The sequence below is a fragment of the Oncorhynchus kisutch genome, unplaced genomic scaffold (assembly GCF_002021735.2).
Source record: "Oncorhynchus kisutch isolate 150728-3 unplaced genomic scaffold, Okis_V2 scaffold3610, whole genome shotgun sequence".
Taxonomy (NCBI): Eukaryota; Metazoa; Chordata; class Actinopteri; order Salmoniformes; family Salmonidae; genus Oncorhynchus; species Oncorhynchus kisutch.
In genome coordinates this window covers 347,393-364,119 of record NW_022265555.1, presented here as the reverse complement: position 1 = coordinate 364,119, position 16,727 = coordinate 347,393, and the positions used below count along the sequence as shown (strand labels likewise).

Sequence of the window (16,727 nt, the reverse complement as noted above, 5' to 3'; positions counted from 1 at the left end):
TGGAGCAATTGAAGTTGAAGATTCCTGGTGTTTGTGATGCGAAACGTTTGGTGTGACGCAGGCTTGTGGTCATGTCACAGCAGAGTGTAGGAGGGAGATTCCAAGACATGGGTAGTGTGCAGGAGGGCATGAGGACATGGGTAGTGTGCAGGAGGGCACAGAGGACTGTGAAGTTTTGGTGGATAAAGTTGTGTGTCAATTGTAGGGGTGCCCATGTTCCTGGGGATCAGAAGTGTCCGGTGCGAAAGAGGTAGGTTGAGGTGGCCAGAGTCAGAGTAGTGCAGAAGGTGTCATATGCTGAGGCAGTGAAGAAAGTAGAGGGAGATGGGTCAAGGGTGAGGGATCCTGAGAGGTTCCCAGTGAGTAGTAGATCTGTGCCAGCATCGAGGGATAGGCCAACGAGTGATTCATGCTTCAGTAAGGTTGGCTTCTTAGCTTTCATAGCAATAGTTATCAACTGTATTGCAGAACTGGAATATAAATCACAGAAAATAGGTGTTGCGGTGGCAGCTGCAGAGAAGTATTTGGGTATATGAGATTTGACTTCAGAAGAGTTACAGGGCGTGTTGAGTGATGGTGTCCAGTCCTCCCAGGCAGTAGGCATGGTGCAGGAGCAGGTAGGGTCAAAGTAGTGGAATAGGGTAGTGGGTTTTTAATGAGTGTAGGTGGTTGCTGCCGAGAAGTACCTGGGTGTACGAGATTTTACTGCAGAAGAGTTATAAGATTTTAGAGATTTTACTGTAGAAGAGTTCTAAGATGTTTTGAGATTTTACTGTAGAAGAGTTCTAAGATGTTTTGAGATTTTACTGTAGAAGAGTTCTAAGATGTTTTGAGATTTTACTGTAGAAGAGTTCTAAGATGTTTTGAGATTTTACTGTAGAAGAGTTCTAAGATGTTTTGAGATTTTACTGTAGAAGAGTTCTAAGATGTTTTGAGATTTTACTGTAGAAGTGTTCTAAGATGTTTTGAGATTTTACTGTAGAAGAGTTCTAAGATGTTTTGAGATTTTACTGTAGAAGAGTTCTAAGATGTTTTGAGATTTTACTGTAGAAGAGTTCTAAGATGTTTTGAGATTTTACTGTATAAGAGTTCTAAGATGTTTTGAGATTTTACTGTAGAAGAGTTCTGATGTTTTGAGATTTTACTGTAGAAGAGTTCTAAGATGTTTTGAGATTTTACTGTAGAAGAGTTCTAAGATGTTTTGAGATTTTACTGTAGAAGAGTTGTAAGATGTTTTGAGATTTTACTGTAGAAGAGTTCTAAGATGTTTTGAGATTTTACTGTAGAAGAGTTCTAAGATGTTTTGAGATTTTACTGTAGAAGTGTTCTAAGATGTTTTGAGATTTTACTGTAGAAGAGTTCTAAGATGTTTTGAGATTTTACTGTAGAAGAGTTCTAAGATGTTTTGAGATTTTACTGTAGAAGAGTTCTAAGATGTTTTGAGATTTTACTGTATAAGAGTTCTAAGATGTTTTGAGATTTTACTGTAGAAGAGTTCTGATGTTTTGAGATTTTACTGTAGAAGAGTTCTAAGATGTTTTGAGATTTTACTGTAGAAGAGTTCTAAGATGTTTTGAGATTTTACTGTAGAAGAGTTGTAAGATGTTTTGAGATTTTACTGTAGAAGAGTTGTAAGATGTTTTGAGATTTTACTGTAGAAGAGTTCTAAGATGTTTTGAGATTTTACTGTATAAGAGTTCTAAGATGTTTTGAGATTTTACTGTAGAAGAGTTCTGATGTTTTGAGATTTTACTGTAGAAGAGTTCTAAGATGTTTTGAGATTTTACTGTAGAAGAGTTCTAAGATGTTTTGAGATTTTACTGTAGAAGAGTTGTAAGATGTTTTGAGATTTTACTGTAGAAGAGTTGTAAGATGTTTTGAGATTTTACTGTAGAAGAGTTGTAAGATGTTTTGAGATTTTACTGTAGAAGAGTTCTAAGATGTTTTGAGATTTTACTGTAGAAGAGTTCTAAGATGTTTTGAGATTTTACTGTAGAAGAGTTCTAAGATGTTTTGAGATTTTACTGTAGAAGAGTTCTAAGATGTTTTGAGATTTTATTTGTATGAAATATTGGTATATAGGCGAAGGGATGGTTGGTGGTGATTTTTTGAAAAATGTTCCCCCTTTTTATTTTTGTATCCCAAATGTAACGTGATATAACACACACTACCGCACAGTAGGTGGCGGCATGCACCAAATAAAATGTGCGAACGACATGATACCAAAGAAGAAGAACACGATCTGCACCCGCCCACAGTCAGGGAAATGTTGAAGCCGCTAGTAACACTAAAGAGTAACCTTCTTTTTCTTTGTTCAGTGAGAGCGCGGGAAAAAGCAGAAGACAAGAAGCGGTACATAACTATTTCCTTACGGTTAAACATTAACTCCTACCCTAACCAACTATAATAACCCTACCTGAACCATTTTCAACTTGGGGTAGGGACGTCCCAAGGATTCCTGATAGCACGATCAATTTCCTTACCGTTATTTACCAGGACTTTTAGCTGGCTAGCATTACTTATTAGATATTGTGAAACTGTTTGGTATTAAAATAATGGGTATGTGGTGCAGGATAATGCTTTAGAAAAATGACTCCTCTGGTCCAGGTAAAATGGTTCAAGTGTCTCTCCTGCAAAATGAAGCATTTTAGCGCCTTCGCTCCTGCGCTGTTCCAGGTCGTATATTTTCAATTGTGCGGTGCTGTGCGCAGCGCGGCACAATTCGTTTTTCTGCCAAACGGGCGACACCCCTCCTGAACTATAAAGTTGTCACATTTACTATAAAGTTGAGGAATGTGTCCGGATGAATATTCTGTAGCTGAAACTCTAAAATTAACATGTAGTTATGGATGCACGGACTGACATCAGTATGAAAGTCATATGACATCAATATTATATTTAGTTGACATCAATATGGTAGTTATATGACATCAATATCATAGTTTGAAACATATTTTGAAGCTATAGATAGATTGTTTACAAACATTTCAGCAAAACCATCTTATAGTTTGGGTTAAAAGTGACATAACTAATAATATACAAAATATCATGACTTACTTTGTTGAAAGAAACGTTGGAACGAACCGGTATTATCAGCTTGTTAAAGAGACCATCCTTCTGCTAGTTCTGTGTGGGTCAGTACTCTTGACTTTGCTCTTGTGCACCGGCTGTCTGTTGTGGCTCAAATAACCGTGTATTAATTATAGATTGGGGAAGGCATACCCGACTACTTCAGCTACCTTTGTTAATTACAACGCCTTGTATGTCAACGTGGCTTTCCAGTGAGCGATATTACTTTTGACCTTTTGATACCTTAAAGAGGCAAGACAAGAGATCAATATAATCATAGCAATATCATGTAGGCTAATATCCTAGCTATAACCCAGTAGTAGTGCACTAACCATGCATCATAGTCTTTTGCCTGATACCACTCTTAAACACAGCTGTCACTCACTGTATATTTTGACTTGACACAGTAATTAACCTGTTGTTCCATCTCGTTCTCCAGGTGCTAGTTTGATTTCACCTGACCACCTGGCCAGCACCCATAGACCCTCCCATGACAACAAGCCATACCTCTCTGGCTAATAGGAAGTAGATTCTGCCAGCCAATGAAGCTGTCACGTTCTTTCAAAATCGAACCCAGAAGCAGACCAGGACAAGGAGAGTAGGAAGAAGGTGAGTATTTATTTACAAGTGAATGTGAATGGGTAGATATATCCAGGTGGCGTAGCGGGCAGCGGTGGTGAGTTGATGGGAGTAAATAGGTGGATCCAATGGGGAAGCGGAATCCTCCGACGACCAGGCGGGTATGGGGTAAATGATCCGGGTGAGTAACTGAAGACAGAACAAACGGAGGTAAGTTTAAGGCAAGCAATACGTAAAAAACAACAAAACAAATTCTATCCAACTTGAGGCTGATACTATGGCACAACATACTGTTCATGGCTAACGATCCGGCAGGGAATGGATGTCAGGTCCGGGCTTATGAAGAGGAGAGATGATGATCAAGACCAGGTGTGCAGATAGCTGATGGGATACAGGTGCGGGTAATCAGAACTCCCAACTGGCTACATTGCCCGGCAACCAGACAGGGTGCGTTCCAGGACGCCGGAAAAAACACTCCAGGACAGAACACAGGCAAAAAACAGACTCAGGAAACGGGATTCGTGACAGTACACCCCCCCCCCCCCGACGAACGCCACCGGGCGGACTACCCGGAGCGCCAGGGTGGAGGCGGTAAAAGTCACGAAGCAGGTCATCGTCAAGGATCTGACGCAGAGGAATCCAACTCCTCTCCTCAGGACCATATCCTTCCCAATCCACTAAATACTGGAACCCTCGACCCCGCCGTCTGGAGTCCATGATGCGGCGCACCGTGTAGACAGGACCACCTCCGATTATCCGAGGAGGAGGAGGACGAGGAGGAGGGGGCAACAGAGGACTGAGGGGAACCGGCTTGAGGCAGGAGACATGAAAGGTGGGATGTACTCTTAGTGTAGCAGGCAACTTGAGTCGGACCACAACAGGATTAATGATCTTCTCCACTACAAACGGACCAATGAACCGAGAGATCCCGCTCCTGAGAAGGAAACAAGGGAGGTTGGTAACCGTACAGGCACTGGAAGGGAGACATCCCAGTGGCAGATGAAGGGAGAGTATTATGAGCATACTCGACCCAGGGTAATTGAGAGGACCAAGAGGTGGGATCAGAGGAAACAAGACAGCGCAGCGTGGACTCCTTCTGGTTGGCTCTCTCCGCCTGACCATTAGATTGGGGGTGAAATCCAGATGTGAGACTGACTGTAGCGCCAATGGCCAAACAGAAGGATTTCCAGACAGCAGAGGTAAACTGAGGACCACGGTCAGAAACAATGTCACAGGGCAACCCGTGGACCCTGAACACCTCCCTAACCAGGATCTCGGACGTCTCAGTGGCAGAAGGCAGCTTGGAGAGGGGAACAAAGTGGGCAAACTTGCTGAATCTATCCACAATGGTCAGAATAACCGTGTTACCAACAGAAGAGGGCAACCCCGTGACAAAATCCAGGGCCAGATGTGACCAAGGTCGACCGGGGAATAGGTAGGGGGTGAAGAAGCCCAGAGCTGGCCCGATTGGTACTCTTATTCTGCGCACAAACAGGACAAGCGGCAACAAACCTCCGGGTATCTTCTCCCATGGCAGGCCACCAAAATCGTCTGCGCAGTAGCGCCATAGTCCGAGCAACACCAGGGTGACAGGTTATCTTGCTGGCGTGGGACCACTGAAGGACAGCAGAACGAACCGACTCAGGCACGAACAACCGACCGGGTGGACCGTTATCGGGCCCGGGCTGTGTCCGAAGAGCCGCTATCACCTCCTCCTCAATCCTCCATGTAACGGCTCCCACGACAACGTTCTGGGGAAGAATCGTCTCAGTCTTGGCCCCACTCTCCTCCGTCTTGGAGAACATCCGGGACAGGGCGTCCGCCTTCCCGTTCTTCGACCCAGGTCGGAACGTCAGGGAAAAATTGAAGCGTCCAAAAAACAAAGCCCACCGGGCCTGACGGGAGTTGAGACGTTTAGCCGATTGCACGTAAGCCAGATTCTTGTGGTCAGTCCAGACCACAAACGGTTGCTCCGCTCCCTCCAACCAGTGACGCCACTCCTCCAAGGCAAGCTTCACAGCGAGAAGCTCCCGGTTACCCACATCGTAGTTTCTTTCAGCTGGAGAAAGACGACAAGAGTAGGAGGCGCAGGGATGGAGTTTACCGTCAGTGGAGCTACGCTGAGACAGGATGGCGCCCACCCCCACATCAGACGCATCCACCTCCACAACGAACTGACGGGAAGTGTCAGGTTGAGAGAGAATCGGGGCGTTGGTGAATCGGCTCTTCAAATCTAGAAATGCTCGGTCTGCCTCAGGAGACCAACATAACTTTCTGGTGCAAGACGTCAGTACAGTTAAAGGGGCGGCCACCCGGCTGTAATCACGGATAAACCTCCGATAAAAATTCGCAAACCCCAGGAATCTCTGGAGCTGCAATCTCGTACCGGGCTGGACCCAATCCCGAACCGCCCGAACCTTCTCTTGGTCCATCTTGATCTCTCCCCTGGAGATGATGTACCCGAGGAAGGACGTCGTGTGGGCGTGAAAATCGCACTTCTCAGCCTTCACGAACAGACGGTTCTCCAATAACCGCTGCAGGACCTGCTTGACATGCTGAACGTGGCTAGAAAGCTCCTTTGAGAAGATGAGGATATCATCCAGGTAAACGAACACAAAAATACCAATCATATCTCTCAGAACGCCATTCAACATACTTTGGAACACAGCAGGAGCGTTGGTCAGTCCAAACGGCATCACCTGGTACTCGAAATGTCCCATCGGAGTATTGAACCCAGTCAACCACTCGTCCCCCTCTTTGATCCGAACCAAATGATAAGCATTACGTAAATCAAGCTTCGTAAAAACCGTAGCACCCTGTAAAGAATCGAAAGCCGAGCTCATCAAGGGCAGGGGATACTTGTTCTTGACCGTAATATCATTCAAACCCCGATAATCAATACACGGTCGAAGAGCCATCCTTCTTGCTCACAAAAAAAAAATCCTGCTCCCAGAGGTGATGACGAGGGCCGAATGAGACCTGCAGCTAGAGACTCCTTGATGTAGGTCTCCAAGGCCTCACGTTCAGATCGAGAGATACTGTATAACCGTCCCTTGGGAAAGGCGGCTCCAGGAAACAGATTAATCGCACAGTCATAAGGTCGGTGGGGAGGAAGGGACAGAGCCTTCTGTTTACTGAATACTTCACCCAACTCGTGATATGTTTCTGGAACCAGGGACAAATCAGGAGGAGCAGAGTCACTGACCTGACTGGAAACGGCAGGAGAACAGGCAGTCCTAAGGCAGTTAGCATGACAATCAATGCGCCAACTAGTTACCTTACCCGTCACCCAATCAAACGAGGGATTGTGTTCCTTCAGCCAGGGGTAACCAAGAACCAGAGGAACATGGGGCGAGGACAGAATGAAGAAGGAGATAAACTCTGAATGATTCCCCGACAACAACATCTTAACCGGTTCAGTCCTCATAGTGATCCGTGCCAGACTACTGCCGTTCAGAGTGGTTGCTTCAATGGCTTCCGGCAATTGCTCCTTGGAAAGCCCCAGCTGTTCCACCAAGTCGGCATCAATAAAGCTGCCATCGGCACCTGAATCGATAAAAGCGTTCATCTCTAAGCTCTGATCCTTATTCATAAGGGTCGCAGGAAAACGGGGTCTGACAGGATTCTTGAGAGGTTGAAACTGGCTCGCTAAAATTCCTCCCAAAACTAGCGAGCCGGGCAGTTTAACGGGCGCTGTGGACAAGCGGAGATGTAATGTCCCGAGCTACCACAGTAGAGACAGCTGTTGGTCTCACGTCTACGTTGGCGCTCCTCCTTAGTTAGCCCGTGTCGCCCCACTTGCATTGGTTCAGGATCTGGTGGCAAGACCCCTCCACTAATCCCGTGTGGGGAATAACGATCAATACGTTCTGGTTCACTTCCTGAACCGAATGGTAACCGAGTTGCTGATTGATTGGATGGGCCCCACTGCTTCTCCCTCCTTCTCTCTCGGACTCTATTATCTACCCGAATAGATAAAGTGACCAAGCTGTCTAGGTCACTAGGCTCTGGATAGGATATCAGCTCGTCCTTGAGTTGCTCCGACAACCCCTGGTAAAAAGCCGCTTGTAGTGACTCCTCATTCCAACCACTCTCCACAGACAATGTCCTGAACTCGATCATAAAGTCTGCCACACTGCGAGCTCCTTGGCGAAGAGTGAACAAACGTTTAGCTGCGTCCTTACCTCGGACTGGATGGTCAAAAAGCCTTCTCATCTCTCCCGTGAATTCCTGGTATGAAGCCATGCAGGTCTCCTGTTGTTCCCAAACGGCTGAAGCCCATTCCAGAGCTCTTCCACGCAGCAGTTCAATAACAAAGGCTATCCTAGCCTTGTCAGTGGCGTAAGAATGGGGCTGCAGATCAAACACTAACCCACACTGCATAAGAAACGAACGGCATCTTCCCAAATCCCCTTCATATTTATCAGGCGTCGGTACCTTGGGTTCACGGAAGGAGTAACACGGCAGGTGAGATGGGTGAAACAGGTGGTGAATGAATCGCCGGCAAACTGAGCTGATCCTGGATTTGTGTCAAGCTAGCAGATAAGTTCTGGATTGAACCCGCTATCTCCTGTAGCGCCGTCTTGGGTTGTCCCAATGTCTTCCCCTGCTGGGTAATGGCATGGCAAACGGAGTCCAGGTCCGCTGGGTTCATCCTTGGCCGGATCGTTCTGTCACGTTCTTTCAAAATCGAACCCAGAAGCAGACCAGGACAAGGAGAGTAGGAAGAAGGTGAGTATTTATTTACAAGTGAATGTGAATGGGTCCCAACTGTTCTTTGAGGGGTCTTTGCTCCTGTTTGGTGGTTGTATTGCCCGACCGTTGAGAACAGCACAGTTTCTGCTGCGGCGTGCAATAAAAAGTTGCACGCCGTTGTGTCCTGCTGAACACAGCCTTAACTTGAGTCTCCAGGAGGAAACCAACTTAGGCCAACAACAGCCAACCACCCCAGAGAGGAATGGCGAAGGAGTTTCTGCTGGAGAATAAGCCGCTCCTAACAGATTCTGTCAGCGGAACCCGACAATATTCTCCAGTACGCCCATTCAAAGAAACTAGTGGAGCAGCGTGGATACAACATCCTCTCCCACCTGCAATCCAGTCAGCCTCCAGAGACTACAGTCATCAAGCTACTGGACACGCTGAGAGAGAGAGGAGAGAAGTACTGCCATGGTTTTGTGGCCCTCCTGCATAAGCAAGAGATCATCGCAAACTTCCCCAGACTCAAAGAGCTGGACTGGACCACCTTCAAAGACTCTAGTGCCCCTGACCCACCCCCAGTCCCACCAAGCATCAGAGCAGGTACAGCCCTGCCCATCTAATCTAGTCTAGAATGTTGCTGACTGTTGTGAAGCTTATTGTGCCAACATGGCGCCTATTAAAATTCCTAATCTCAGACGGAGTATCCCTGACTCTGAATATCTAGGTTATGCATGTCTATAGCCTAGATGTATTTCCTTTCAAATGCTGCATTTTGTCCCTCCAATAGGCTCCAAGGCCTGCGGTTACATCCACAATGTCTCAGCATTTTGTCCCTCCAATAGGCTCCAAGGCCTGCGGTTACATCCACAATGTCTCAGCATTTTGTCCCTCCAATAGGCTCCAAGGCCTGCGGTTACATCCACAATGTCTCAGCATTTTGTCCCTCCAATAGGCTCCAAGGCCTGCGGTTACATCCACAATGTCTCAGCAGTGAAGAGAGGGAAGAAGACAGGATATTTCAATGCCGTTTTACAGCAAGAAGATGAGAGCAGGAATCTTATCGTTTTTCAGCCGCAGCTGCGAGACCGCTTTGCCACAGCAGAGAGTCGCAGGTAAGTTGGGTATGAAGGGCTCTGCAAAGGCTTTGAGTGCTATATGATTAGGAATATCTGTTATTCATCTTTTATAATGCATGTTTTTGCAGAACTCCAGTGAAGTTGGTGAAAGTGGTGTTCCAGCCATCCATAAGCAGAAACAACAAAATACAGATAATGTTTACATACACATCCACATTTTCCATCCTCGAAGATTTACCCTTCAAATTCAACAGTGACCTTGACGGGAGGGTCAAGGATGTGGCACTAGCTGACCTTCAAGAGGACAAAGAAAACACAGAAAATGCTGAAAAACAGAAGGTAGCTATAATAATAATAATTCACTATCAATGAAGTACTGTATGTTTAAACTCTAACCTGGTCTAGTTCAGTGCCTGTAATGTATTTCTCCTTTTGGTGTTTTTCTTGCATTGTAGGTGAACATTACAGTGGAGGTGATTCAGAAACTGAAAGAGGGCCATTGTAAAACGAGATTTAACAAAAGCATGCCCATGGTGGAATACCTAGTCGGTCATATTGTAGATGATTCAACAACACTCACAAACCTGACCGTGTGGGGTCGTGAAAACACGGTCGAAGAGGGGAAATGGTTACCGGGTCACCAATGTTTCTGTTGCTAAGTATGGGGGTAAAACCGTGCTGAACACAACACCAGAATCTACTCTGGTCAACGTGGCCAGTGGTAGGAAATGCGATCTGCCACACAACATGGTACAGCCTGAGAAGTTTGAGGGGAAAATCATTGGATACTGGTTGTCCCAAGAGTACACTTGCCCAGAAGCGCACCACCTGGAGAGGGTGGACACCACTGAAAAGATGGTGACTTGTAAGCATTGCCCTATGTCGTACATACTATCCCTGATAGGAAGGATAACTAGAGGGAAGCTCTCCATACAATCTGATGATCTGGTCAGCCGGGTGTTCACTGTAGAGGACCATGTCATCAGAAATGTTCTGTGAGGAAGGTGGGAGGAGAGAGAGTCTCTGAAGGACATTGAGGACGCGCTGGTCGAACTGCCACCAGTGACAGTTACTGTTCTCAATGGTCATGTGTCAACCGTTACAACTCAGAGTCAGGATGTCACCACACAGGATGAGAAGAGGAATATTACTGCACAACAGCGCATTTAGTCTGGACTGATGGTTTTATTTTGATGTAAACTTTATCTAACTAGGCAAGTCAGTTAAGAACAAATTCTTATTTACAATGACGGCCTACCAGAAGGCAAAAGGCCTCCTGGGGGACAGGGGATTAAAATAAAGACATAGGGGCGTGGTTCCTTTAGTCATTTTGATATCACCTGGGCCACTGCTTCAATATGTCTTAGATGAAAAACGGCAAGCTGAAAATGTAAATAGATTGATAATAAAAAATCACTTTTAAAACGTTTCTTTTTATTATGTGTCAGTATGTTTGTGATACTTTTATATGTCCAGGTAAAAGCTCATTTTGTATTTCATTTTGACATTTGTTTAAAACAAGCTCTGTTAAGCGAATAAAATGGAGATTGAAAAACTGTGTCAATGAAAATAGCACTTGTAAAAACACAGGGAAATGAAAGCCAAACAGACTTAGGTGAAGTGAACACATGGCTGTGCAGTGTAGATATCTAACCAAGAGCTGAGCACACAAGCAGATATAAAACAAAACTCATCCATTTCCTTTATGTACAAATAAACTAACTAGTACAACTGAGGAAAAAAACTATTGAATCAATTTTAGAATAAGGCTGTAACATGACAAAATGTTGAAAAAAATCAAGGGGTCTGAATACTTTCTGAATGCACTGTATAAAAAACTACTCTAAGTAGTACGACTGTACCATACTCTCAATACCTATGTAGTCAATAGTAGTAGTCTGTTCACAACAAAATATGTTCTAGAATCCAACTCTCACTCCTTTTCTCCCTGGTGTGGAGCATTGATCAGTACCCCTGTCATCCTCAGGCCTGTGGCTTGCTGGCTGTCTCCTGTACTGGGTCTGGGTACCCTGGGTCTCCTCTTCCACTGGGGCCTGGCTCTCCACAGGGTGATGACAGCTCTGGTCTGAGCAGCAGCAGCAGTCATGTCCCTGTCTGACCTGTTTACACCCACAAACAGACTCGGCTGGGCCCTTCCCATTCCTCCATAGACCCCACCCAGCCTGTTAGTTGAGGTAGCATTGTTTTGGGCCAAACTCTTGGTCGAGGAGCTTGACTTGGTGCGTCCCAACCTCACTCTAGACACGTCTGTCCTTAGATGCTGGGAGGAAAGGCTCTTGTTGAGAATTACTGATTTGACTGGACTTCCATCTTTCTCTGTCCTGCTTTTTCCACCCTCCATGCTCTCAATGTTCACTGTATTGATGCGTAGACCTTGTAAGCCGACGACCATAGTGTCCTGAGGGAGAGGTACTAGGGCATCGGCTGAGCCCTCAGAGCTGAACATACTCAGGGAGGGAACCACTCTGGCTGCTCTGTCCAGCAGAGCTACTCCTGGGACAAACAGCTCCAGTCTGTGCTGCTCTGAGAGCTTTGGATGGTCAAGGGAGGAGGCCAGCTTGGGTGTTCCCTTCCCCCCACTGCTGCTCCATGTTAGGGGGTTGTAGATGACGTATCCGTCCAGAGGACAGGAGTTGGACCTCCGAAGCAACGGGTCGACACAGTCTGTGTGGAACTGTAGTAGGGGACAAAGATTGATCAAATTCAGTTACTGCTCTCGCCGTCCATATCAGGACACAGTACATCCATTCAGAACGGACTCAAACTAGTCCAGAATTTGTGTCAACAGGAATTTTACTATTTTGGTTTTGGGGGCCTTAGGGTTAAAGACAGGGCATCACCCACTTTAGACTTACTCTGTTGACCTTGTGGTGGCAGAGCAGGAGAGGCAGTTTTTACAATTATTTTTCTTTTACCCCGTTTTTTTTCTCCCCAATTTCGTGGTATCCAATTGGTAGTTACAGTCTTGTCTCATCGCTGTAACTCCCGTACGAACTCGGGAGAGGCGAAGGTTGAGAGTCGTGCGTCCTCCGAAACACAACCCAACCAAGCCGCACTGCTTCTTGACACAATGCCCACTTAACCCGGACGCCAGCCGCACCAATGTGTCAGAAGAAACACCGTACACCTGCCGACTGTGTCAGCGTGCACTGCGCCCGGCCCACCACAGGAGTCGCTAGTGCGAGATGGGACAAGGACAACCTTTCCGGCCAAACCCTCCCCTAACCCGGACGACCCTGGGCCAATTGTGCGCCGCCCCATGGGTCTCCCGGTCGCGGCCGGCTGCGACAGAGCCTGGACTCCAACCCAGAATCTCTAGTGGCACAGCTATTTTATATGTTTTATTATTTCACCTTTATTTAACCAGCTAGACTAGTGGAGAACAAGTTGTCATTTACAACTGTGACCTGGCCAAGATAAAGCAAAGCAGTGCGACACAAACAACAACACAGAGTTACACATGGAATAAACAAACATGCAGTCAATAATACAATAGATACAATGTGTGCAGATGATTTAGGATAAGGGAGGTAAGGCAATAAAAAAAATAACAGTATGGGGATGAGGTAGTTGGATGTGCTATTTACAGATGGGCTATGTACAGGTGTAGTGATCTGTGAGCTGCTGTGACAGCTGGTGCTTAAAGTCAGTGAGGGAGATATGAGTCTCTAGCTTCAGTGATTTTTGCAGTTCGTTCCAGTCATTGGCAGCAGAGAACTAGAAGGAAAGGTGGCCAAAGGAGGAATTGGCTTTGGGGGTGACCAGTGAGATATACTTGCTGGAGCGCGTGCTACGAGTGGGTGCTGCTATGGTGACCAGTGAGCTGAGATAAGGCGGGGCTTTACCTAGCAAAGACTTATAGATGACCTGGAGCCAGTGGGTTTTGTCAACGAATATGAAGCGAGGGCCAGCCAACGAGAGCATACTGGTCGCAGTGGTGGGTAGTATATGGGGCTTTGGTGACAAAACGGATGGCGCTGTGATAGACTGCATCCAATTTGCTGTGTAGAGTGTTGGAGGCTATTTTGTAAATGACATCACCAAAGTCAAGGATCGGTAGGATAGTCAGTTTTACGAGGGTATGTTTGGCAGCATGAGTGAAGGATGCTTTGTTGCGAAATAGGAAGCCGATTCTTGATTTAATTTTGGATTGGAGATGCTTAATGTGAGTCTGGAAGGAGAGTTTACAGTCTAATCAGCCACCTAGGTTTTTGTAGTTGTCCACATATTCTAAGTCAGAACCTTCCAGAGTGGTGATGCTGGACGGTTGGGCAGGTGTGGGCAGCCATTGGTTGAAGAGCATGCATTTAGTTTTTACTTGCATTTAAGAGCAGTTGGAGGCCAAGGAAGGAGAGTTGTATGGCATTGAAGCTCATCTGGAGGTTAGTTAACACAGTGTCCAAAGAAGGGTGATGCAGTGCCTTAGACCACCGCGCCACTCGGGAGGCCCAGGTCAGGGCAGTTTATCTAACTCTTAACCTTGTGGTGGCAGAACATGTCAGGGTCCGTTTACCTAACTCTTTACTTGGCGGTGACAGGATCATTTGAGTTAAGTCTTTACCCTGTGATGGCAGGGCAAGTGTCTGGCCTGCTGCCCTTGCTGGAAGCTCTTCAGGCAGATCCTACACTGCTGCCCAGGGTCCAGCAGGGGGCAGCCTCTCCTCACCCTGACCGAAAGGAGGCTCCTGACCAGGTGCTCTGGCAGTGGGTCACTCTCAACAGGAATCATGCTGAAGGAAGGGGAAAGGAAACCAGAGACTCATGGGCTATATTTTAACGGCAGGAAGCTTAGTGCTTAGAATGTTAGGCTTGTAACCGAAAGGTTGCTGGTTCGAATACCAGTGAAAAAATCTCTGCCCTTGAGCAAGGCTCTTAACCCTAATTTACTCCAGGGGTGCTGTACTACTATGGCTGACCCTGTAAAACAACACTTTTCACTGTTCCTATCTGGTGTATGTGACAAGAAAACATCTATTAAAAAGAAAAATGTAATTAACTGCACTTAAATATGAATCACAATGCTTATTGCAGCAGGTTGTAAAGTGTAACAGTCTGTATGTGTGACAACATTTTGCACTGTCTAAATGTCATTCAGGGTGTTCAGGCACTGAGCATAATAATCTATTTATACAGGGTTCTTACAGAGATTCCAGTGCTCACCTGTCACCTGACTGAGTGGTCATCTCACGCGGTTCACCCAGTGTGTTGAACACACGCTGACCCAAGGACAGCCACTTCGCAGTCCTTTTCTGATGGACATAATAGCTGATGTCACAAGTTTATCATGTCTACTTCCTGACACAAATATATGCAGAAATGCTCACAGAGTCTAACTGAAGACTGCTTACCGTACGTATGGCAAACGCATGCTGAGGGTGACAGCACCTTCTTATACAGTCCTCGCAAAGGTGATAGTACCGGCAGACTGTGCACCTAAAGGGAAGTCATAGACATGAATAGTTGATCCACAACAGTATAGGTAAGTGGACGGGGGGAAATTATGTAAATTCGAGCTCAAGGTCTATTGAGCCTGGGCGCTATGACAACAAGACTTACTTGAAGCACTTGCCAGTGATGGGGCAGACCCTGCAGTTGTTGCAGAGCACTCCGAGGTGTCTGTCGGGCCTCTCTCTCTCAGCAGCTGTGTGGAGCTTAGCCACATTCCTCACCTGCTCTAGGAGCAGCTTGACCGGCCCAAAGTCCTCCCGGCACAGCGGGCACTTCGCCATGGCTTCCCTCTCCCCCTCCGGACGTGCCTGGTGGTCTGCCCACACCTTCATACAGGAGATATGGACGTTGTTGCCACAGCCAAACCTGAGTGAGAGGACATAGGGGATGACAGTTGGTGGCAGAAGGCATTTTCCCTCCCACTCACATGTTCCCCTGTTGTTGCAGTAAAACAGTAGGTCAGTTCAGGCACATTTCCCCTATCCTCAAATCACTTTCCTTTGTGTTCTCCATCATATCATTAAGATCTAGTAAGCATTTAATAGGTATACCAAGGGTGGCCCAGTAAGTGTGTTGACATTATAATCCACGTGATGATCTGACCTGCAGTAAGACACAGGCAGACGTTTCCCCAGCAACTCCTCTTGACAGATGGGACACACATCCTCGGCTTCGATCTCCTTCTGTCTGACCCCCCCGTCCCCCTCAGCTGGGTCTGGTCTGGGGTTAGGGTCAGCCTCAGAGCAGGGTGGGTGTACAGGCCGGGGGGTTCTGCTCCTGTGTAAACCCTGTAGCAGCTCCAGGATCTGCCTTTCAACCAGGACCTGCTGGAAGCAATCTGCAAGTGTACATACCAGAGGGCACAGTAGAGTTTAAGGATATGCTGTTAAAAATCCAATCATTTCTACAGAGTGCCTAGGGTTTGAATTGCAATTTGGCATATGCATTGTAGCCTATGTTATGCCTAAGTGAAACTTACATTCATGTTCTCTAGGCAGTCGGAATTTCCGCAATAAAACCCTACAATGAGAGTAGAATTATTGTACAGAATGAGCATGCACTCTCTTTTATGTGTGATCGGTATGTTTTCTTCATTATTACCAGCAGATGTGTTTGCAGAGGTCTTTCTCTTTGTGGAATGTTGAACAGGTACATGTATGAGGGTCTCCCAAGAACACCTGTGGAATATGAAAAATAGGCTACCTGATTAAGAATTAAGAAAGTATTTCGTGTCACAATGTAAATAGGACTATAATGTTGATGATGTCAAGTTAGGATGTTGCACATGCAGGCCTACTTTGAAGTTTTTGGGTTCCCCCTCCTCTTTGAGTAGGAATCCGGTCGGACCATACTCTTTCAGGATGAACATGGTCGTGTTCAGGGCCTCGTCCTGGTGCCAGCTAACGGCATCACTCACGGTATTCTTCCAGACAGTTTTCCTGAACATAGCACAACTCTCACAGAATTTCTAGGGAAGAGGACTGAGGAGGAGAGAAGACTAGAGCCATGTCTTCATACTAAGTCGATGTGCGTGCCCTGCTATATCAGCAAAGGTTTACAAAGGCTAACTTTAGTAGCTAACTATGCAGCTAGCTAGCTTATTGTTAAACGCTCTGAAACTGACGTAAGCAGCAACAACTAATAGACACCTGTTTGCCGTAGTCATGGTAATCCAGAAAGATGCCTTGGTACATGTGTGCCCCCTTGTGAATTCATGCGATATTACATGCTATTTTAAAAAAACAACGTTATTTAACTAGGCAAGACAGTTAATAACACATTCTTATTTACAATGACGGCCTACAGTGGGTTAACTGTCTTGTTCAGGGGCAGAAC

At 46.2% G+C, this 16,727-nt stretch overlaps 2 protein-coding genes across 2 annotated transcripts; one reads left to right on the top strand and one right to left on the bottom strand.

The window, feature by feature from the left end:
• Nucleotides 1–2,242: 2,242 nt before the first annotated feature.
• Nucleotides 2,243–10,851, top strand: LOC116371741 (uncharacterized). The gene is made up of 5 exons (XM_031820741.1): nt 2,243–2,352; nt 3,509–3,678; nt 9,134–9,458; nt 9,551–9,761; nt 9,878–10,851. Exons 3-5 carry the CDS (start codon nt 9,271–9,273, stop codon nt 10,079–10,081), a joined length of 603 nt encoding a protein of 200 aa, XP_031676601.1. The 5' UTR covers nt 2,243–2,352; nt 3,509–3,678; nt 9,134–9,270; the 3' UTR covers nt 10,082–10,851.
• Nucleotides 10,852–10,937: 86 nt separating this feature from the next.
• Nucleotides 10,938–16,537, bottom strand: LOC116371740 (E3 ubiquitin-protein ligase ZSWIM2-like). Its single transcript, XM_031820740.1, has 9 exons — nt 16,189–16,537; nt 15,993–16,069; nt 15,871–15,911; nt 15,495–15,729; nt 15,000–15,257; nt 14,792–14,876; nt 14,604–14,692; nt 14,005–14,173; nt 10,938–12,117 (listed from the first exon to the last, which is right to left on the bottom strand). Exons 1-9 carry the CDS (start codon nt 16,336–16,338, stop codon nt 11,356–11,358), a joined length of 1,866 nt encoding a protein of 621 aa, XP_031676600.1. The 5' UTR covers nt 16,339–16,537; the 3' UTR covers nt 10,938–11,355.
• Nucleotides 16,538–16,727: the final 190 nt, after the last annotated feature.

Bases quoted from the DNA above. Each gene is read 5' to 3' on its own strand.
- LOC116371741 (XM_031820741.1), top strand. From the start codon at position 9,271: ATGTCTCAGCATTTTGTCCCTCCAATAGGCTCCAAGGCCTGCGGTTAC. The intron at 9,459-9,550 runs GTAAGTTGGGTA...ATGTTTTTGCAG, and splicing joins GCCACAGCAGAGAGTCGCAG to AACTCCAGTGAAGTTGGTGA. The intron at 9,762-9,877 runs GTAGCTATAATA...CTTGCATTGTAG, and splicing joins AAAATGCTGAAAAACAGAAG to GTGAACATTACAGTGGAGGT.
- LOC116371740 (XM_031820740.1), bottom strand. From the start codon at position 16,338: ATGTTCAGGAAAACTGTCTGGAAGAATACCGTGAGTGATGCCGTTAGC. The intron at 14,693-14,791 runs GTAAGCAGTCTT...TATGTCCATCAG, and splicing joins ATGCGTTTGCCATACGTACG to AAAAGGACTGCGAAGTGGCT. The intron at 14,174-14,603 runs GTGAGCACTGGA...CCCTTCCTTCAG, and splicing joins ACCACTCAGTCAGGTGACAG to CATGATTCCTGTTGAGAGTG.